Here is a 23,067-nt window from a genome sequence, read left to right as displayed (position 1 = left end):
TCACAGGGCACATATAGACAAACAACCATTCACACTCACATTCATACCTATGGACAATTTGGAGTCGCCAATTAACTGAGCATGTTTTTGGAATGTGGGAGGAAACCGGAGTACCCGAAGAAAACCCACGCATGCACAGGGAGAACTGAACTCGAGTCTCCTAGCTGTGAGGCCTGCGCGCTAACCACTCTTCCACTGTATATATTGTTGTATAAAATAAAACAAATGCATAAAAATAACTAACCGGATTTTCAGTCTGATTGATGCCGAGCAGGAAGACGAGTTCGGAGAAGAACAGCGCGGCCACCAGGTTCCTGTGAATGACGTGCAGGTTGGAGCTGAGGCGCCGCAGGAGACATAACAGCACCAAGGTGAGCAGCAGCAGGAAGAGGGAGACCGACACTGTGGTGTAGGTGACAATCTTCAGCGGCAGAACATCCCCGTGCTGTTAGGAAGGAAGAAGAGAGGTCAGGGTGAGAGCAGGTCATTAGATGGCTGAAAGGAAAGGAAAAGGAAAGGAAAGGAAAAAGAAGGCTGAAATGTAATAGGCATTACCTCTCGTTTGGACATGTCCATGAGGACGGCAAAGCTGGTCATGTGGTTACACTGACAGCTGATGTGGCTGGTGTTCCTCTTGAGCACTTCGCACCCTTTTGAGGACCACCCGCCGGTCCCTCCGATCCTAATCAAACCCACATATACAGTGATGCAATATGCAGACCATGACATACATCTGGGGTGGTTGTGATGTCCAACTCACGCAATGGAGTGATTCCAGAAGACGCAAACAGGTTTTGTCCTCTCCTCTGTTTCCAACAGTGAGTACTCCAATGTGATGGGTGGGTCCAGAACCAAAGGAAGGGGTGGACCCTCACTGTGCACCGTGGCGCTCACGATGGCTGTGTTGATCACCGGACGGTTAGGGACTCTAGGAATGGGAAGACAACGCATGTGGGAATTGCTTTTCTTTATATATATTCAAAAAAGCTAAAAAGCTACCTTAAACTTCTGCGGTCTGGGTCATATCTCTCCGGAAGCAGCTTCCCTAGAGATTTATATACTATCACCACGGCGACTGGCAGATGAGCAACTGGTTCAAGGTGGCGGCGGCTCCTGTCAGACACTGCATGTTTCTCCACCAGCGGGGTGTCCGTCTGAGAGACAGGAGCTGGAGTGGTCTCCACTGGGTCAGACAAAGAGTGAAAAGGTGAAGCAGATGAATGGAGAGTTCTGGGTGGTGTTCTTACCTCTGTGTCGCCGAGGCTGCGTGTTGAATTGAGGGAAGTGGACTGAGGACCCAAGCTCTTCGGGATATTTCTCTTGGATGTCCTGGAAACGAGGGAACGTGGTCTTCTGAGGATCCGACACATCAAGGTAGTCTACGGATAATACTGGTGGAGGCAAGGAGAGAGAAATGTTGTAACATAAACTCCTGATCAAAATATTTAGACCAGTTGGAAAATTGCTATAATATACATGATTGAAAAACAATTTAGTAAGCTTTTTATTCAAATAACCATTAAACTGTTTATAGTGCTGGGTCAAATAAATTGTGGCTGTAGGCAACCTCCTGATGTGTTTTTTAAGAAAGATGGCAAGATCCCAAGATGGCAGTAGCTGCACTTGAATTATCATGAGTGGTTAGCACCCAGCAGCTTTATTTACCTCTGCATGCACTTTAAAATGTTGCAAGTATTATGGTTGCCAGTTGTAGGTTGTGTGGTCGGCAAAAGTAAATAATCACTCTCTAATTAGCGCTCAATCAAATACGATTAGCCTCAGAAACCAGCTTTATTTACCTCTGCATGCGCTTTAAAATGTTGCTACTCAGCTGAAACTCATATGTGACACACCTGCTGTATTGTTGTTTACATTGAACTCATCAGCGCTATTCATGTTGGCTGAGTAGTTCCCTCCTTACGGCTATTACAACATTGGTTCTGTTGCTGCAACGCGTGCTTGTGAGCTAACCAACTTACTCATGTTGTCCGTAACAATGGTGAAGGGTTTCAAGTAGGTTTTCCTGACGTTTCGTGCCAAAGTGTTGGCATATTCCTCAAAATTCCGAAGCAGGTGAGCCGTGCCCCCGTCTGTTTTCTGGATTTGCTCCCAGTGTGCTTTAGTGTCTGGGTTCAGTATGGCGCTTCCAGCTCGAACCAAATTCTAGACAGATTTAAAAAAATGAGGTGTTAGAGTGTTTATTACTACAAGATGGATTGATGTCTTTTTCTCTGTTACTTCATTGAATTCTGCATCCTTTGCGGCGGTGAGGTCAAATCCCGCCCGGCGGCTTTCGTAATGCAACACGTGGTTCAGCAGCTGGGTGGCTGTCCTCACGTCGTTGCCGTAGTAACCTTTGGTGCCGTTGGTGGCGCCGTAGAGCAAACGCACTATGTTCTTGGAGCGCTCATTGTCCATCCTTGAGCTGTTATGGCGTAGTTCTTCATTCTGGAAGGGGAGACTTTCTTTTATAACATAGCTGGGGATAGACGTTGTTTGCTAGATTTTTGCAGTCATTACCAGTTTATTCAGCTGAGCAAAGGAGGCGGTGGTGCAGTTGAAAAGCTCAGGCGACAACCAGCCTTTCTCGTCGCTACAGTGGCGAATGGCAGTACCTGAACACAGAACCACAATATTCAGTCCTGCTCTATACTAATGCCGACTACCACCATGAAGAAACAGCAGCTGCATGAAAAGTGTACAGAACAATAAAGGCTGGAAGTTCAGGGAACTCTAGGACAATTCCCAAATGAATCTGTAGCGACAACAAAGAGGTTGCCATGGTGACCGTGATGCATCCAGACGTTTTGTTTTCACCTCTGCACTCACCAGGGAGGCAGAGACCTGATTGGCTGATGAGAAAACACTACTGGTACACTACATACAGTCTACTCACATTATGTTCTATCTGGCTTACCAATAGATCCTTTGGGACAGTTCATGGCAGCCGGACGTCCAAACTTGGTCTTCGGCCACCAAATGCCCGCATCAAACGCTTTAGGACAGCCTTCATACACCACTGTGGAGCAAAGAGGACAAGTTTAGTGTACTTTCATTCTCTGGTGTCCCACTGTGGATATGACATGACCACAACATTTCTCAAAGTGACCTATGGATCTACCATGGATTCAAAGTCTGAACACGTTCCTATTAGGTCAAATGCTGAGCACATTGACATTCTTCTTCTGTCTTCTATTCAGTGCTACTGTATTGTCTGCGTGCTCTCCCGCTGCCAAGTTCGTGAAACAGGCCGACTTGCCTCTTCTGCTTGACTGATTGGCGACAAAGGCAGAAAGTGAACTCAACTGCAGCACCAGTAGATGTGAGCGACACCATTTGTCTCTTTTTGACACGGCCGATTCAAGCCGGGGTCCACTTGGTGAACCGAGGAATAATACAGCAACTGTTTACCATTTCCTCCCTAAGAGTTTCCCATCTATGCATAATTCCATCTGGGATGAAACGACATACCTTCACATCCAGTGGTAGTGACCTCAGCAAAGGGGTTATCGCAGCGGTTGCATTGGCGGCCGATGACTCCGCCTTTGCAGGGGCACTGCCCGGTGACAGGGTCACAGGTCCGAGACTGGGAACCGACATAGAAGCACTCACATGGGTAGCAAGTGTCGTCTCCTTCAGGGCGGTAGTGGTTCTCCTGCAGGAATCAGCAAAGATTATTGAGTCGCTAGCACCTTTTTTTGGAAATGTTTTCCAATTGTTGTATTTAAAAATGTTTTTTAAACAAATATTTTAACTATTTTCCCGGTATCTTTTTTCTCATAATAGTATGACTTTATCCCGAAATATTTAGATTTAAATCTCGTAATATAACTTTCTCGTAACCTAATTTTCCAAAAGTTGCATCTTTATGTTTTGTTTTGTTTCTCATGATATTACAACTTTAAAAAAAACATAGATTTTTCTTTAATATTTAAACTGTATGCTTCTAAAATTAATTTAGAATACTACATCTGACCACAAGTGTGGTCATATGTAGTAATACTCACTGATTCATTTTCTACTGCTTATTATTCCATTATTTTTGTAAAATTACATTTTTCTTGAATGATTACCATTTTTTCCCTAAACTTTACAACTTTATTCTCCCAATATTTTGACACTTCTATTAAAATTACTGCTCTTTTCTTCCATTTTTTGCCTGTAATATTGTAATTTCTGAATTTGCCAAGGGCCATTAAAAAAGCAGCTGTGGTACGCAAATGGCCCCTGGGCTGCACTTTGGACACCCCTGCTTTAAAGCAAGAATATGTAATTGCTTAACTACTTAATTTTTTTTCAGCTTGTACTGAAAGGACAAGCTCATCTGTTGCCATGGAAACATTGGTTCATGTCTCCCATGTTGATGGACCAGCTTGGCAGTTAGCACTAGCATCAATGCTAATGTTACTGTTCAAAATTGTATTCAGTGCTTGTTACCTTCAAGTAATAATGTGTATTATTGTACTCCATTTTCCTATAAAAAACAGGTGGCACCAATTTCTGCCCACGCAAGTCAGAGCTTTTCTTCTTTTTCTTTTGTCACTCACACGCACTAGACTTCTTTAAAAATACAGGGGATAGGGGAAAATATAGGAATCTAGTCATAGTATTGCAGACACATCTTGTTAGCATTGGTTGACTTAGCGTTGTTTTTAAAATGTGATCATACCTTGCAGCGACACTCCCCGGTGGTCTTGTTGCAGTCGCTATGAAAGCCCCTGCTTGTATCGCAGCCACAGGGTCCGCACATGGGGCTGCCCCACCAACCCTGAGGACATGGCTTCTCCATCCTGGCATCACACACATTTACATGGACTCGTATTTTTCTTCCATTACAATTCTGCTACAATGATGTGCTTGCAAGTTGTTATCACCACTAAAAGAAAATATTAGGTTTATCTCCTGCTTGACACTGAAATCTCCAGTAAACTTCCCCCAAGCTTTTCTTCCAGTGAATCACCCATGTAAATTTAAATAAACATTTTTGGGTAAAGACAAATGCTAACTGCAGTTTTACACTGATGAGGATCTGAGGGTATGCGGGCAACAGAGACTAAACACCTATGGAGGGTCAGCCAGGCGTGAAGGGAGGGAGTACCACATCCTGCCTCAGACAGGAAGTGATACGTGTCATGGAGGTCAGCACAAAGGCTTGTCTAATATGAACGTGTTCTTAGAGGCTGAAAAAAAGTATGAATTCTTCGAGCACAAACCAAAGCACAGATTATTGAATCATAAAGTTGAAAGAGGTTGGCAGCATAACAAAAATAAAGATTAGGGTGTTTCATCTCTGTGGGAAGAAATGTCAGATCTTAAGGCTTTTAAAGGAAGGACTTACTTGTTTTCACAGTACTGGCCATAGTAGCTGTGACCACATTCACATGTGTATCCGTGGGAGGAGCTTGGCTTGCGAGCGCACGTGGAAACGTGCTCACACGGGTTGAGCTGACAAGCATCCACGCACTCTTTACCGAAATAACCTTCAAGACGAAAAGGGACGAAAGTGTCTATAACTGGTCAAGAAAATTAATAAGGATCCTGGACAGTGTCAGGTTTCGTACCCGGATCACAGACACAAGTGTGAGTGCTCCAGTCGTCACTGCAGTGGCTGTTCTCGGGGCAGATGTTGGAGTCGCAAGGGTCGGCTAAGTCACAGCCGTCCTCCACACGGATCTTCAGACCGCGGGCCATGTTGACGTTGGCCACGTTGGTGGACGTCTCACCCATGCGGACGCCCTGAAACGTTGGAGGTCAAGAGGATAGACGGTATCTCACTGAGCATGCTATTGTATATGTACCATGGAAAACGGGGTGTTATATGAAATATAAAATGAAACCTTAATTTATTGCGCAACACAACCAATGTTGCAATAGCGCTCATTTCATTGTAAGCAACAGCATGGCAAGTGTACCTTAAATGTGTAGCAACATTTTAAAGGGCATGCAAAGGTAATAAAGGTGCTGGACGGTGACCATTGGTGATACTAATAAATGCAGTTTCAGGTGGTCCTCCTTTGTTTCTTCAAGTTCTTGTTTATTTTAACGCCTGGCACAACTAAAGGTACCTTCAATTGCACAAATATAAGAATGACAACAAAAATATGGCATAAGAGTTACATTTTTTGGGAGTACAATGCTATAGATATTGATTTAAGAATAAGAAAATCATGGAAGTTACTAGATATCAGCTCTTAATAAAACTGTTGGGCAAGAATGAAAAACCATGACTTACCTGTATGCAGCCAACAAATCCTTTCCTGACGTGATTGCTCTCTCCAGGCAAACCTCCAACATGAAGAGTTTGAAGTTTCAAACCTGGGAGGTCGTTGCCGATCACCATGGACTTCTGCTTGGAAACGTATGAATGTAATAAATTGTGTAAAATTTGACACGTGAGAAAGAAAACCGATCCAATCCAAGTACCTGGTACATGCCGTAGTCCAGGGACACGGCAGCCATGTATTTGATGGCTTTACCGTCTTTTACGCTTCTCAGCTCTACCAGCAGGTGGTGCCACTCCCCGTCGTTGACCCGAACTTGCGGAAAGGTCAATGACGCCACCATTTGTTGCCGTAGCAACACCTCCATACGAACTTGTTGCTCGCTGACCTAAACAAAGACAAATACGGTCATCATGAAGTGCACTTTATGCTGACGTTGATGCGTCGCTCACCATGAGATTTATGGTAGAGGAGGAGCCAGCGTTGGCTTGCATCAAGGTGCCAGCAGGCTGCCGAGTCCGGAACATGAGACCCATGTACCAGGGAATTGCAATGGTGACGTCTGGCTCGCTCCAGGAAATAAGAGCCTTGCCATCAAAGAACTGAGGTGACGGCATCACTGAATAAGAAAAAGGGAAGAGTTGATGTTTGTAGATGTAGATGTTTGCTTGTAGACAAGCTAGGGTGTAAAACCTGCTGCTTGGTGATGACGGTACAGATTTGAGCTTGCACACACACGGTAATTATAGCACAAACAACATATTTGTTCCTGGTAGCAGGTAGTTAGAGGGGTTTTAAGATGACATAACATGCAAACACATCTCGATGTGTCACAGGAAGTGCTGCAAAACATTATGACCAAGACTTTTGGAAGTCAGTGTATCCTTATGTTTGTCCACTGTTGTGTTGTCAGTGTCAGCAGGCTGTGTCTACCTCTCAGTGAGTCACACCGAGTCAAGGAGGTGGCCCCTAATCCCAACCTGATCTCACAAACACACACTACTTCCTGGAAGTTACAGACACACACACACACACACCCACTGTATGTAAACACACTCCTGCACACACAAAGTTTCAAGTAGATGCATGCCCATTTGCATCAGAGACATGCCGAAACTGAAATATCAATTGGATACGATATCACTACTAATAAGACAATTAGTAGTACTAGAATGTTACGTATTGTATATTTTGTCATATTATTTTATAATATTTATGAGCATATAAAAAAACATGCAAAATTACTTCGAATATATTTCCGCTTATAGTACTGTATAGGTATATTGTTTTCTACGACAGAAAACCTAATAACAGCTTTAAGTATTAAAAATAATACAATATTTTTGAATAATTATTAAAAATACAAATGACCTCTAACCTTGTTCACATTTCTTGCCACCGTAACCGGTTGGACAGTCACAGCTGTATGTGTTCCACTTGCTGACACACACGCCTCCATTCTGACACACACTAGGCGTGCAGAAGTTTCTCTTTGCCGGACATCCTAAATAGGATAAAAAAGCATAGATTTGAATGTGTTGCCATGTGATTTATGCACACTTGTACTGTCGAACTGTGCATCTAACCGGCTGCGGTTCCATTGTTGGCAATGTAGCTGGCCATGTCAACAGGCCTGCTGTCGATGCTCAGGTTCCTCATACAACCCACAAAGTGTCTGTTTCGGACCGGGAAGTCTTCAGGCAGGTTGGGAACGCCACCCAGCAACAGCGGCCCGGTCAAGTCTAGTGACCTGAAGGTGGAAAATCGAAGCATGAGAAACCTCAACAACATACATTAGCTCCAATAAAATGCAAACTGAGGCCACTACCACAAGCGGGGCTTTGTCACAAAGCTAAGCTGCTAGCATCACAGCGACAAGTCCGATTGGTCATAGTGGGTCACATAAGGAGAAACATCAAGCAGCTTTTGGAAGATTTAATGTGATACAATAATGCAAGGTAAGACTTAACCCCTGAACACACCAGTTGGTTGCATAAAGTGTACTCTGAGGTCAAGATTGACTTATGCAGGATGTGATGTCACATCCAAATGTAAATACTACAAAGAAATAATGCGACACGCTTGTTTGCAGATGAGCGTTTTATGTGACGAAATAGCTGGAAGCCTTTGTAACCTGTGCAACATGTTTCCAAAGGAATGTCGATTCATTAAGTACTCACGTTCTCCGCCTATCTAACCACAGTAAATAACTGTCTCGGCATGGCCTCCACCCCATGGCACTTGTCGACTATTTAGCTTGTTAGCACTCTACGGCACAGTCAAACAATGGCAATTAAAGAGAATTGGAGAGTGTTATGAGGGCTGGAAATAATGTGTTATATTGTAATATTATTGCAAAGTACATTTTCTTGGTTGGCTTATTAGGTGCAAACCAGGTTTCAGATGAAAACAAAAGCTTCCCTTGAACCAAACCAAACACGACAAGTGTGTACGCACCCGAGAACTGGTTCATATTGGGATTATGTAAGCATAAACATGAATGAGACTTGTTGTGTGTGTTGTTTTTGTTACTTCTTTTGTCCGGTCTGTGTTCCCTGGGCAGCGCACGAGTAGTTTCCAATCTGCTTCCCAAAGCGTATCGCCATGGAGATGTCACAGTCGTCCACGGCAACCACTGCCACCTTCTCCCCAGAGGGTCCATGGGGGATTCCCAGGCGCCCGATGTTAGGCTAAAACAAATAAAGGTTTGAGTCAGTTTTTTTTTGTTGTTTCATCGGCAAAATGAGTCACGTTTGTCAGCAGAATTCATTACGCTTGATTACAACCTGATTCTTTTTTGGGGGGGGGGACTTGGCACTACACAAACAACACTTAGCTGACTTTAACCCCCTCAAAGTAGAAGTACGCTGGCTTCTCTTTGGCTTACGGCAACAAAAAGGCCCATTGTCCCTTCAGCTCACACGGCAAACTAGGCTAATACCACCATCAAAGCTCAACTAAATGTTGATCTGTGAAACTGTGGATCAGCTTAGAAACTCAGGCTCAGAAATTGTCGGGGTTTTTTTTGGTTGTATAAAATCTGAAATTCAACAATGCTTCCGCTAATTACCAAGCACATATTCTTCATAATACAGGCAAAAATGAAAGCATATAGCCAAGAGTTGCTTTATTCTGGAAGAAGACAAGGACATGTGTCTCCTCCATAAAATAGGATTAGAGTAATGAGATCCAGGCGGGGCGACAAACAAAGGACAAAAAAAAAAGAAAGAATTCATACATTCCCTGTCCCCAGAGTTTGTTTTTACCTGAAGATTCCTTACAAAATACAAAGACTTTGTGATCATGACACCTCTTTTTGATTCAATTTCTGTGCCAGTGGTAGGGTACAACCCCTTCGGATTAAGACAAACGAGAGGGGAAAGAGCCTGTGGCCACCTGCAGAGGAACATGTCAAGATAGCGATTAGCATCTCTGCATCCCTCATCAAGCTCAGTCAAGCATGGAGAAAAGATAAAGATGCAAAATATACTACATTAATCATAAATAATTATGTATACTGTAATATATTGCATAATTTTGGGTAGTTTTAGGCACGTTTATGCTTATAAGGCAAGTAGAGGTGTATATAGTTTCAGGCCGTCTTGTGACCCCACTTTGAGGGGCCCCATGAGACGCTCCTATTTATCCCCTGACCAACCGGGGGCAGCTGAAGATTCCCTCTCTCTAAGGTGTCGTCTCCAGGGGCGATAGACTTGCCACCACCACCACGGCAACACACTTGATCCCTGCCAATGAACTCAAAAGTAATTCAAGCCGAAACCTCAACTACATACATGTACAAACACACGCACCCTGACACCTCTATCATCGTCCAACCTCCTGTCGGAGACGACATGATGACACGCCGCCTTGGGCGAGGATTTAAGAAGAAACTTGCAACAGAGATTGGGCTTCATGCAACACATTCTCAGTCTTGTACAAGAAAGTTGGTTGTTAATGAGCAGGAAAAATGCGTAGATGGAGTAGATAGTGATGGGGAAGGATGTGTGCACAAGTGTGTTTGTTGATGGAGTGAGTGTGTTTGCGTGCGAGGAAGGAAGCAGCAGGCCGACCTGCAGAAGGCCGCTCGCTTCAGTTTGATAATAAAAGAAAAAGGCAGCGCGGACTTTTATTGGATTTGGCCTGAGCTGAGGAAATGCCATTGTTAGGTTGACGCTTTGCAGAACCACACTCCATGTTTTAAGTGTGTGTGTATGCGTGTGTGTATGGCAAGGCTCACACACCACTTCGATAAGTGACATAGATATTTATCCAAATGTTTGCATAGAAAATTCTGCATAGGGATGTCCGATATCAGCATAAAAGAGCGATATCGGTTGATATCGGTTGATATCGGTATTTGATTTTTTCCAGATCTTGAAAACTGATATTTTAAAAATGCTGTATACAACACATGTGTTGATTCCACCACAGGAGATATCGCTATCGTTATAGTTTTCATGACATTTAACACACTTGGGAACCTTGGTATGCATGTCCTGCTCCCCCCATGTTAACTCATCTGTCACCGGCATGTGGAAATTAGTTTTTTGACACCGTCACACACAGGTTAGCGTGTCACACCTACAGCAACATGTCCGCATTACCTCACCTGCCCTGTGGCTGTGTAAACCTAGAAGTGTGAATTATTCACACGCACAATGGGCTACAATGTCCCATGTTCAAGCCTATATGTTACCGCTGTCCCCGGCAGTCGCTTCCATCCGCTTCCATCAGTTTAACAGATGGACAGCGGGCGTTGTCGGCTTGTAGCTTTCAAAGGTAGAAAAACAAATTTTGCGGCAGCGCAAAAACTGAGGTAACAGTAACTGATGTGACCTTACTAAGATGGCCGCCTGTCTCTCTCAATGACAAACAAAACCACAATTAGTGCTCTTAAACAACTACTTTTTACAAAGTCAGTATACTCCCACAACAAAAAGAACATTGTGAACGCTTGATTATAGTAATATCAAAGTCAAAGGGAGTTTAGCTAACTTAAGCTAGCTGGCTACTTTTCATTCCACTCCACACTTAATAAAACTGCATTTTCTAACTTGTACAAACAATAACAAAATATACTATAACTATACTTAAAATTGTCAAGTAGCAACAACACTTTTGACATAAAAACTGTTATCGGAACATGGAAGAGATCATAGTTTTTTTCTCCATACACAGTGTCGGCTGAGCTAACTTCAGCTAGCTAGCTAATCTCAGCTAGTTTGCACTGCCAACTGTATTTAGAATTCAGTAAGACAATTTACTGTTTCGTGGTTGAATATGGCCTATTATTAGTAAAGAAAAATACACAATTAAACAAACTGTACTTATACTTGGCCCAAGCATCTTCCAGGATAAAAATGCCTCAATGAACTTACTCAATGAACCAAAATACAAATGCAAGGAGGAAGAAATATTTGAACTGTGAATGTAATATTCTACACTGGCCACTAGGTGTCAGACATGCACCAGACAGAATAGGCATTTATTCCAGTTTACAATATCATTAATTCATTTTCTACCGCTTTTCCTCACAAGGGTGGCGGGGGCGCTGGAACCTATCCCAGCTGTCTTCGGGCGAGTGGCGGGGTACACTCTGGACTGGTCGCCAGCCAATCACAGGGCACATATAGACAAACAACCATTCACACTCACATTCATACCTATGGACAATTTGGAATGGCCAATTTACCTAACATGTTTTTGGAATGTGGGAGGAAACCGGAGTACCCGGAGAAAACGCACGCATGCACAGGGAGAACATGCAAACTCCACACAGAGATGGCGCTAACCACTCGACCGCCATGCAGCAGGTTACAATAGGCACAATAATAATAACAAAAATGATAATAATAATAATAATAACCTATGACAAGCTAAAATGCAACTCAACCTCTGACATCACTTCCCGTCCTCCACCACTAAGGTCCCCTAAGGAACACATTTACTGTGAAACATTTATTTACGTCTTAAGTCTTCCGGCTGAATTCATGGGTGTCGAGTTTGGGTTTCATTATGTCGACAACTGCTTATGTTGATGACAGTCAGTCTGAGGGACATTGAGATAAGCGCGCTCCACTGTAAAAACCAATTAAGGATAATTCAAATCACTGGGTCGTAATAAAACAGGTCTTGATGGGGCTGAGAGATAAGATAAGATAAGTAAACAAGATGGTTATAAAATGGCAATAAACACAGTCAAGAGACAGCTAGGCGACATTATATCAGTCTAATAACTTCCAAACCAGAGAACCACACCAACAGCAACTACAGCATCCACTACAAAAAGAAAAGCACCAGTGGGGACTAAGCGAGAGGTCAGAGGTTACCTCCTTCTGCGCCAGCTCCAGCCAGGCGGTATAGAGCGGGAGCCGCAGAAGCCCACTGGAGTCCACCAGACTCCCCCCGTCCTGGTAGAAACACGGCGAGAGAGAGACACCGCATTAGACCAGTGCGTTTATCACTGACGGCTCGCCTTCAAAAAACCCTTGTCTCTCATCCTCGCATAAACACACACGCTATTTATCGGTTTTGGGCTACTTCTAAAGCAGGAGACACACTGAAAAGCCCAAATAAGGAATGTGTTGTGTCCTTGTGGTCGGGATTTGTCAGTGCTGTAAAACTTAACTTGAAAGACAACAATCTTATAAGCACTTAACGTGTCTTTCATGAATCTTCAACTCCCAACAAAATGTGACAGGCTCACATGTTAGCATAACGTGGTATCTTAGTTTTTCCTCATTTGTTCCAAAAGCTCAGACAAAAACTGAAACATACAAAAACCAAAGCAATTTTTCCATTCCCAATTAATTCAAATCCAATTAATCCGATGCAGACACCCAAAAATACATTTTATTGAGAATACACACAAAAGCAACGCAAAAGTAATATAGACGACAAATGGGTGGAACTTTTTGTTATCCTTTACATCCTGGTGAGAGCGATTTCAATCGTTTTTCTCACCTTCTGTATCAAATTGCTGGATCTTGTAACCTTCTTTGGCCCCATGGCAGGTTATTTTGCAGTTGCACTCAATACAGTACAGGGCAAACATACAAGTTTGTTACATGCAAGGTTATTAGAACATTTTGTTTTTTCTACAAAAACCAAATCATATGAAAACTGTAGCGTTCTAAACTTTTTTTTACTATACTATACATTGTTTACATTTGTTAAAATTAGTTCATTTCGAATGCGGTACATTGTTAGATAGGACACCATTTTCATATTGACCTACATTAGATTAATTTTAGCATCTTTACTGGACAAAATGAAGCCCCTGCTGGAAAAAGTTTGCATGTTTGCATGTATATATTCACTTTAAAATGTAGCATTAAAAGAAAAAAGCTGAAGTAGTTTCCACCCAACATAGAAACATACCAGCAGATCTATTTTTGAATGCTACTGTATATCTGAAAGCATTTGGAGCTACGCTGTGAAGTCGTTACCATGTACAGTATGTCTCAATTGTTAAATGCCTGAAGCAATACCCAAGTGAGAGTAGCAGAAAGACTCAACATTGGCTCGTTTGACAGGTGATAAGACTCGGATCAGTCAGTCGGGGAATGCTGCCAAGTAAATATAACAGCGCATACTGAAAAAACAGCACAAGAATGGGTAGTTAATGGCTTGATAATAAGGCGGTGCCCTTGACACTTGACCCTTACAGGCTGGGGACGTATTGTACGTGTGTTGTAGCCTTGGAAAAGCTACAAATAATTAGCTTTAAGGAGTAAATGACGCTATAGGGAGGCTCCCCATAGAAGCATCAAAAACAGTATCTTATCATTGACACTCAAAGAATGTCTTCACCTTCCATTGTCTCTCATGTTGTGGTATACTTTGGATGCACACTTACAGCCACTCTCCAACCACCTCAGATCATAACAACAATGGTGCAAATCCTTGTCTGTTGCCATACCAACCCCCCTCCTTTAAATCTGTGACCTTTGTTTTGTTTTGTGTTTTTTTTTTTTTTTTTACAAGAGGCACCCCAGGTCGCCTGAAAAAAGGGGGCGGCATCCTTAGACACCCCCTCCCCATGCACAATCTTTAACCGTCTCATCATCTGACCCGCTAAATCAGCTTGTGTGCGTGCGGGCATTGTGTGGCCTTGTTTGTCTATTCATAACCTCCTCTTGTAAGTGTAGCTAATAGCTGAGATTGACATCATTATTTATGGAAATAATAATAATAATAATAATAAAACCATAACCATGCCATTGCAGTAAAGCAAGCTATGGTTGGTGTAATGTAAATTCCTTGCAGCTCCATGTTGATATGCAGTGTAACAACTTGGCTCTAATTAAAAGCATGCTTGTGTACATTTAAAGGAGCATGAATCCAAATTAAAAGCCTTAAAAGCACCCACTGAAATAGCATCAAAGGCGGTGCTATCTGTCCGCATGACATCATATCTTGAGAATCGGGCTCTTATAGTCTCCCTTCGGGCTGTGCAAGCAATACCGACCTCAGAAAAAAAACATCTCCGCATTCATACGTCAACACATTTCATGTATTGTGAGAACAGCACCGTTTTCTGTCGTATACATTTACCCAAAACCCTGCAGGATGCAATGCAGGGTTGAATTACTGTCTTTTCGTCCAATTTCTTCTGATCATTCAGCACATGAAGAATAGAAGACCCCCTGTGTTAATACTAGCAGGCCCCTGGCTAATTTAACGGTATGTGTCACAGGCTTCTTTTTTGCAAATCACTGGTTTGTGTTAAGAGTGACATCGGAATGGACCCGCCCACACTATTTGACAGTATGCCCGATGTACACAAACAAAGCAAGAGAGGGCAAAACAAAAGAAAACAGAAAAAATATTCTCCTGTCCAACTGGTAAAAGCCCAACAAAAACACCAAGGCTTAACAAAACACTGCAAAAGACCCTAACAATACACTCTTAGCCTGATAGAGTGCAGAGCTGCACCACAACTCCAGCCACCGAGTCCCTAATGTTGCGACCGCTCCATGAAGCATCGCCGTCACTGTCAACAATGGCTGCAAATGTGACCCTGCGGCTAACACAGGCCCTTGTGTTGACCTAATTCGTCACACCTGATGAATGCCTTCCTGTCATGGCTAATGAAAGAGACATGGTGTTACAACCACCTGTGAAATTTGAAACCGTGGTCAAAAAGTGTGGAACTTTCTCTTCTGAGGTACGGAATAATGCGACATGATGGAAGTGTTGGATGTGATGCTGGCGCTTTCGGCATGGATTTAAATGTGGTTTATTTTTTTTATTAAGAGAGAGGGATAGTGTATAGTATAAGCATTATGTACTCTAGTATTGTGATTCAATACAACAGATTCTTATGGTATGCATGGTGGTTGTAGAGCACCACTAAGTATCCCATATGGCATTCTGCAATTGTTTTGGCTACTGTATGTGTATGAAAGAAAAATAACTGATTTAACAGATTGACAGATACAAATGGACGCTTTATTAGCTACTCAAGCACAATATAATGTGCAATTAGCAAGATATTGGATACTACGTGTGTATAATAAACAACAAAACAAATAATAAAAATCTTTGCAAAGGCAGAATTTTAGGCACACTTCCTGTATCAGATCTCATTCATTGTGCGATCGTACCTAACGTTTGGGGCTATAAGTATATACAAAGAACTCCAAATCACCTTTAACGAGATATGCAAGGTTGTAGAGCACCACTCTGTATCCCCCATGGCATCCTCCAATTGTTTTGGATACTGTATGTGTGTAATAAACAACAAAACAATTAATAAAAAATAACAGACATTGAGAACTTTTGCCACACTTCCTGTATCAGAGCTCATTCATGGCGAGATTGTCCCTAATTTTTTGGGACATAAGTGCATATAATGAACTCCAAGTCACCTTTAACTTAGAGGTTAGGAGCGTGAGATCATATTATTTCCAGCCTGCTTTAAAGCTATTAGAAGAATTGCCACAGGCTCTGGACGTGACATCCGATTTGAAGCTCCTCGAAGATAATATGACAACTTCAAGCGGATATATGAGACATGTTTGTTTCTTCTTCTAAGATGGGGCTTGATAAAACGGCAAGAGGACCATTGTGGGAAGAAGAACTCACCACCATAACCGCTATCAAGCTTTATAAACATTCTCCTTAAGAGCGCCTTACCCTGTTGTAGTAATGGAGCTGGACAGAATGCCACTGGCCGTCACTGACGCCACCTGGGATGAAGGGGGACACCGTGGTCTTGGTCTCACCTGGGGGACAGGAGATCATCATAGTTTATATATATATATACTGTATGTTGGGAAGAGGATATGGAAGAGTATCACTTTGATGTCGATGGATGAAAACAAAACAAAACTGTGTCCTAACTTGATGCGCACCCGCCCGCCACAACCACAGCGTGATCATAAATCATAGGTTGAGGAAAGCCGGTGTTTGCCTGCATGTCAGTGGCTCCACTTAAGCATAGCGGACGGCACAAAGGCTCCAGTTTTACTGAAAAATGACTTTGTTTGTCAAAGGCGAGGAATGGCCATGGGCAGGAATCCACAACACTGACAACAGTGTTATTTTGTGTGTGTGTGTGTATTTTTTTTTCACCCCAAATGGCTTCACAGAACAAGAACAGCCACAGAGCACACACCTCGCCGAGGCTTAAAATGTGTCAAAATCAGCAAGTCATTGCGTGTAATGTAAGACTTTCACGGCACAAGCGACATAAAGTACTAAAAATACTAATAAATTCAACTATTATTGATTTTAATTCCACCCTTGGCCATCTATGTGTGGAGTTTGCATGTTCTCCCCATGCAAGTGTGGGTTTTCTCTGAGTATTCCGGTTTCCTCCCACATTCCAAAAACATGCTAGGTTAATTGGCGACTCCAAATTGTCCATAGGTATGAATGTGAGTGTGAATGGTTGTTTGTTTATATGTGCCCTGTGATTGGCTGGCCACCAGTCCAGGGTGTACCCCGCCTCTTGCCTTAAGACAGCTGGGATAGGTTCCAGCACTCCCGCAACCCTCGTGAGGAAAAGCGGTAGAAAATGAATGAATGAACGAATGAATGATTTTAATTGCCACTTATTATTTGTTTATGTACGTCCTCAATTTAAAAAATAACAAAAAATTTATGTAACTACAATAAATATACAATAAAAAAAACGAATTAATAATATCAATGTACAATAAGAAATAATGTAATAATATGATTTATGATACGTTATCAAGAAAATGTAAGAAAATAGCTCACAAATAAATTAAATTGATTGTAATTGATATGAATTAGATTCCTAAATATATAATTTTTACATGTTATTTTATATTGGAGGCCAGTGAAAGACTTTGCCCTCATTAAGTTGTAATCCAACATTAATTTGATAATTAGTGCATTCAACTTTACAGTCATTTCAGATTTGGCTCTATTCCCAAACAGGCTTCAACGAGCATAATCATACTGAAACAGAACCTCCGCCCCACCACCCCTCCACCCATGTGCTACCATGGGAAAATAATGGAGTGGCTTGGAAAATAAGCCAGATATGTGTTTGAAGTGCGGCTCAGCGCTTATCACTTTCCACGATTCCACAAACTGAGTGTTGTTCGCTTGCACAAAGAACAGAAAAGAAAATCACCTCCAGAGAAGGTGAGTTGGATCTGTTCGTCGATGATTTCCAATGCGATGAAGTCGTGTTTCTCATTGAACCTGCCGTTGTAGAGCAGCAGGGCGTTCCTTTCTCTGGTAGCAAACCTGCAGAAACACATTAATATATCTTTAAGTTAGAAATACTAAACGATTGGACACATTTGTTTCACCTCCAACGAAGTTCCCGATACTTTTGTCTTTTTGTGAGGAAAAATGAGAGACTCTTTAAGAAAAGTCATTTGGGAAAAGAAAGCAGGACGTGTGAGAGCTGTGGGCTTTGGACAGGAAAAGCCCCGCCATGAGATGATGCGTTTGTGCGTCTGTACGATAGCGGGAGCGTTAACCTGGCTGCGAGGGAGCAAAGTTCACATGTGAGCCTTTTGTGTACGTGTTGGGAATGTAAGGTGAGGGCAGAGGAGTCAGCCGGCAGATGCCAGCGAGGCAGGAAGTCGGGGTGGCCATAGCCAGACGCTGATAAGGGAAACTCATCACAAAGACTTTCCTGTTTTTGGGGCCACTGCAAACGTTTTCTCACCATCGTACTGCTGATTGACTCCATTCATTATTGCTCAAACTTTCCCTAACTTTGGTCAGGAAGCAAAACAAGACCGAATGTTCTATAGTGATACCAAATGATGTTTCCCAATAGTGAAACACCAAATTGAACTCAACATGTCGTCAGTGATGATGGTGAACACCAAAATTATGTCTAAATACGTTTAAACTTTAATTGCTGCCAAATACAGTACACAATATGGATTAGATTGGTTTTACACGACATCTTCTAATCCTGCATTACATACACCAGTGATTTTCAACCACTGTGCCGCGGCACACTAGTGTACCTTGAGAAACCGTCAGGTGTGCCGTGAGGAATTATCCAATATCACTTTTTATAATTAACATTTATTAATCATCATTTGCAAATATTATGTCAATAGCCATTATTGTCAGGGTGCCTTCTTCTTCGTGGTGTTTTTCTTCTTCTGTTGTTTATTGACGGTTGGCAAGCAGCTTTCGTGTGCATTAGCGCCATCTGTGGAACAGAATCTAAACCCTTCTATACTTTATTCACAAGTGCAGTTTTATTAAAAAAGAAAATATATATCTATATAAAACATGTCCCGAGTTTAATTATAAAATATTTAAGATATATAAGATTGAATGTGATCTTTTCCTGTTTAAATTTATCCCGGGTGCGTTCTTTCAGCGCATGCTCAGATATGACGTAACACGCAGATCCAGACGTTCTTCAGTTTTAAAAATGGAGGCCAGCAATCGGCACTGGACTAAGCAAAGTTTGTTTTTGATTCAAACTAAATTTCAAGACTGAACAGACGAAAAACTGGCAATAAGGAGTTATTCCAACAAGTGAAAGAAAAACATGGGGAAGCCGGTATCACGTGATGTTGATGTTTACGTTTTACTGCGCATGCCCCATTGACTATTTTGTTTGATTTTCACGGTGCATGTAGACAAGAGATTGGAATATTCCTTTCCATGGATACCATTGTTTCCCGAAAGGTCATTCGGAAAGAGAAAAACTGGTCATGTAAAAACATGGCTACTGTCGAGTGTCTGTGGTGTAAAGACTGGCAGAGCAATGTAATATTGGTCCGTGTGGCAACACCTACCTTGTTCCTCCGATGGACTTATTGATGCACGTGTGAGGTCGTGGTGACATTTTGTAACGTGTTTGGTTAGTGGTGTGCCACAAGATTTTTCCAATGTAAAAAACATGCCATGGCTCAAAAAAGGTTGAAAAACACTGACATACACATCTCACAATAAGAAGAGTCTCTGCCAACACCATAGCAACCCCACATCACCAACTCCAACGGCCCATCCCAGAATGTATCCGTGTTCAATTATTACTCACATGAGCGAGACAGTAAAGTGGAACCTTTGCCTCAGGCCCCTGAAGGTGACGAAGGACTGTCTGGGGAAGCTACGCGTGGTCATCTCGCAGTAAGGCTTCTCGTACTCGCCGGGCTGACACTGGCACACGAAGCCGCCGGCCTGACGGTTGACGCACTCGCCGCCGTTTTTGCACACGCCTGGCACGCAGCGATCCGATGAGGCGTTGACCTCGCAGTGCTCACCTACAGAAACAGAACAGGGCATTATTTATACTCTTTGTGTCACTTTTACAGTTCAGGGAGGGATAAGAGGCTTTTTTGAGTCTAGGCTAGAGGCCTGTTTGGTCTTATCTCAGGATAAAAGACACAAAGTCAAAGTAAGAGCTTGATGCCGAAAAGGATGTCAGGGAAGAGACCTTTAACATTCCTCTTTTAAATCCAGTGATACTTTAAATCTGTGTTTTTAAATCCTTGCTTATTCCACTTGGTTATGGTTACATTTATTTGAACATGCATACAATTTACATTGGAGTACATCACATACAGCATATTATATTATCTACCAGTACTACTTCTACTATGCAAACTATGTAAACATGTGATGTACTTCCATATAGCTTTTTAAGCATGTTTAGGCACCATTACCACACAGTTTACTTCCAAATGTGAAAATTTCAAGCAGTTCATTGTGTTATATTTGTAAAGATTTTATTTTGAAGTAAAACAACACTTTTTTGTGTGTTGTGTATGTTGTGGTACAGTTGTTCAGATATTTGAGCTATCAAAAAAGTACAAACAGACTGCATGGCAGACGAGTGGTTAGCACGCAGGCCTCACAGCTAGGAGACCCAAGTTCAATCCCACCCTTGGCCATCTCTGTGTGGAGTTTGCATGCGTGGGTTTTCTCCGGGTACTCCGGTTTCCTCCCACATTCCAAAAACATGTGAGGATAAATAATGAAAATGTACAAAAAAACTTTTTAGTTAGGAACTAATATTTTCCTGAAACTTATCTATGTTCTACTGCTGATGACAAAAGAATACAAACAGATTTCTGATGAATCTTTCTTTTGGTTTGCTCCATGTTTATAGGGATATAATTTTATATGTATAAATATATAATTATAATTCATATTTAATTTAACATTTGTTAGTTGACTGTGGATCTTCTCCCAAAAGTCAAAAGCAAATTCCACTCCAAATTCCACCTTTCTAACTCCTGACATCTACAGTGGGCATCAGCACCAACGCCTGGAAGCAGGTAATGGCTCTTCTCTCCTCAGCATAATCCCATTTTCCATGGGGGAATTATATGGATCTGTTTCCCTAAATTGTGGAAACCCAAGGAGCAAACTGTCATCAGCCCAATTATGGCCATCTGATGGGTCTTGTGTTGAACTGCGACCTGTAGGTACGTAAAACATGCTGGAGGAAAAGGAAAAATGTGGTGCAGGAGGAGAGTCAGTACAGAGACGGAGGTAATGAGGTAATTAGATCAGATAAAACTTCGGAAGAGAATGGAGGAATGGGCGATGAAGGCTGTCTTGCGGAGACCCATTAGCCAGAGACAGAGGAGCGGAGACAAGCCAGGGTCAGATGGGCAAGTATGGCACATATTCCAGAACATACCGGTGAAGTCTTCCAAGCACTCGCAGGTATAGCCGCCCTCTCTGCTGCGACACTTCCCGTTGTTCTTGCACGGTCCAGAGTAGCACAGGTCGATCTCGGTCTCGCAGTAGTCCCCCGTGAAGCCCGTGGGGCAGCGGCAGCGCAGCCCGTTGATGGGGTGTATGGGCCGGAAGAGAACCGTGTCCGAGGCGATGAAGGGAGGAGAGCTGTCGAACTTGAGCACAGATACACACTTCATGTAGTTCTCACAGGGCTCCCTTAGGCAGATGTTGTCATCAAATGGCAGAACCTACAGAGGAGTAGAGTTGTAGAGTCAGGATTGCAGTAAAACTACTAAAGCATTTGTCACATCTGGATTGCCTGTCACTTTTATTGGCATTGGGATGTATTTTTCACATTTCCTTGCCAAATGCGCTCCCATAAATTCATAAAAAACTTAATTTTACTTCATCAATCTGTGACTTGCCCCAGAACTAGTTGCAGCACATGGTGACTAAGGATGTAAGGATGTAAGGATGACAAGGAGACAATCTCTCTATTGCAAATTAAAAAGGCTACTGCTGGCCGACCCATGCCCAAACAACATCAGCAAACACACACACACACACACAGTTAGGAATGTGTAGCAACCCTATCCCTGAGCATGTTAAAGGATTGGCTTCTATGAAAGCGACAGTAATAACTAGGCAGCATCGTGTTTTATTATTTATTATTATTCCCACTGCTAGTTTTGTATTTCTTAGTGGCCTTTTGCTTTTGCAATTCTTAGTGTACATTTTGCGAGTATTACTACTGATAAAATTCAGGTAGTATGTAGTAGGTGGGTATCTTTTAAGGTTTATGGAGGGGCATTTATGGTATTTTACATTCAATTTAATAACAAAACTAATAGGCTGTTTTGATTTCAGTCTAATCGGGCTGTTACATAACATTTTAATGTAATTTTCCTGGTGTGTTGCTCTAAAATGGAAAATGAAAGATGAAAAATGCTGAATGTTTTGATTGATGCTGCTCCAAATGAGTATTTTTCAGCCTTGCATGTCATTCATATACCTCCTGAGAAGATATGAGCCTGAGCAGAGTCCTGTTCAAGTATATCTGCTCCTGCAGCTCCTCCGAAGGAAAGAACGTCCCCTTTCCCGGCCCTCCTCCGGGCTGCATAGCCGAGAACGTGACATTGAGGATGGAGCCCTGCACGTCGGTGTCGTTCTGGATGTTGAACACGAAGACGGCCTCGCGCTTGGTGGAGAGCACGGCTGCCACGCCGTCCACAAAGCGGCTGAGCAGAGGCGAGAGGAAGCGCTCCTGGGACATGTTCTCCAGGCGCACCGTGATGCTGTTGGTCAACATGTCGTCAGTGATGATGGTGACGCGGAGGGTGCAGAGGGATGAGATGGTGTGGATACCATCTGGAAAGAAACAGGGACCATTTTAGCTTTTTTTGTCACATTACATGAACATAAACATAAATAAACATAAATGCGATAGTGCTAGCTTCTGCATCACAGCAGATCATAGCATGAGTGGATATTTTCTATCAAATCACATATAGGATACATTCTGTGTGTACTAGAATTGGCTCCGACAGGCATTATCTCCCCAACCATGAAGCTGCATACATATTAGTGTCCTCGCTGCAATTTCTGGGGTCTATGGATATGGTCTAGGGTTACCAAAAGGCTACAGGCAGCAGAGGGTATATCCTTGATGACATAAAGATGGCAACAGGTGGTG

General features: G+C 42.5%; 1 protein-coding gene across 4 annotated transcripts in view; it reads right to left on the bottom strand.

Annotated features, from left to right (window-relative positions):
- celsr1a (cadherin EGF LAG seven-pass G-type receptor 1a) overlaps positions 1 to 23,067 on the bottom strand; it is a 56,100-nt gene that overhangs the window by 7,347 nt on the left and 25,686 nt on the right. For 3 of the 4 annotated variants that reach the window (XM_058077091.2, XM_058077088.2, XM_058077089.2), the window contains exons 2-26: positions 22,387 to 22,742; positions 21,334 to 21,622; positions 19,726 to 19,948; positions 17,836 to 17,951; positions 16,365 to 16,453; positions 12,554 to 12,634; positions 8,754 to 8,911; positions 7,808 to 7,971; positions 7,600 to 7,725; positions 6,674 to 6,840; positions 6,424 to 6,609; positions 6,233 to 6,346; positions 5,562 to 5,736; positions 5,339 to 5,480; positions 4,670 to 4,790; positions 3,472 to 3,655; positions 2,918 to 3,019; positions 2,521 to 2,615; positions 2,239 to 2,448; positions 1,980 to 2,163; positions 1,248 to 1,391; positions 1,000 to 1,183; positions 761 to 928; positions 556 to 682; positions 245 to 445 (exon numbers count right to left, since the gene is read on the bottom strand). In XM_058077091.2, the coding sequence (XP_057933074.2) occupies positions 245 to 445; positions 556 to 682; positions 761 to 928; positions 1,000 to 1,183; positions 1,248 to 1,391; positions 1,980 to 2,163; positions 2,239 to 2,448; positions 2,521 to 2,615; positions 2,918 to 3,019; positions 3,472 to 3,655; positions 4,670 to 4,790; positions 5,339 to 5,480; positions 5,562 to 5,736; positions 6,233 to 6,346; positions 6,424 to 6,609; positions 6,674 to 6,840; positions 7,600 to 7,725; positions 7,808 to 7,971; positions 8,754 to 8,911; positions 12,554 to 12,634; positions 16,365 to 16,453; positions 17,836 to 17,951; positions 19,726 to 19,948; positions 21,334 to 21,622; positions 22,387 to 22,742 (4,106 nt within the window). The remainder of the gene's footprint in view (positions 1 to 244; positions 446 to 555; positions 683 to 760; positions 929 to 999; positions 1,184 to 1,247; positions 1,392 to 1,979; positions 2,164 to 2,238; positions 2,449 to 2,520; positions 2,616 to 2,917; positions 3,020 to 3,471; positions 3,656 to 4,669; positions 4,791 to 5,338; positions 5,481 to 5,561; positions 5,737 to 6,232; positions 6,347 to 6,423; positions 6,610 to 6,673; positions 6,841 to 7,599; positions 7,726 to 7,807; positions 7,972 to 8,753; positions 8,912 to 12,553; positions 12,635 to 16,364; positions 16,454 to 17,835; positions 17,952 to 19,725; positions 19,949 to 21,333; positions 21,623 to 22,386; positions 22,743 to 23,067) is intronic. The other variant, XM_058077090.2, reaches the window with a different exon arrangement.

This window comes from Doryrhamphus excisus, linkage group LG2 (assembly GCF_037039965.1).
Source record: "Doryrhamphus excisus strain RoL-2023G ecotype Guam linkage group LG2, RoL_Dexc_Guam_v1.1, whole genome shotgun sequence".
NCBI lineage: Eukaryota > Metazoa > Chordata > Actinopteri > Syngnathiformes > Syngnathidae > Doryrhamphus > Doryrhamphus excisus.
Note: the sequence above shows the minus strand (reverse complement) of the source record. Positions and strands in the feature narration are given on the sequence as shown.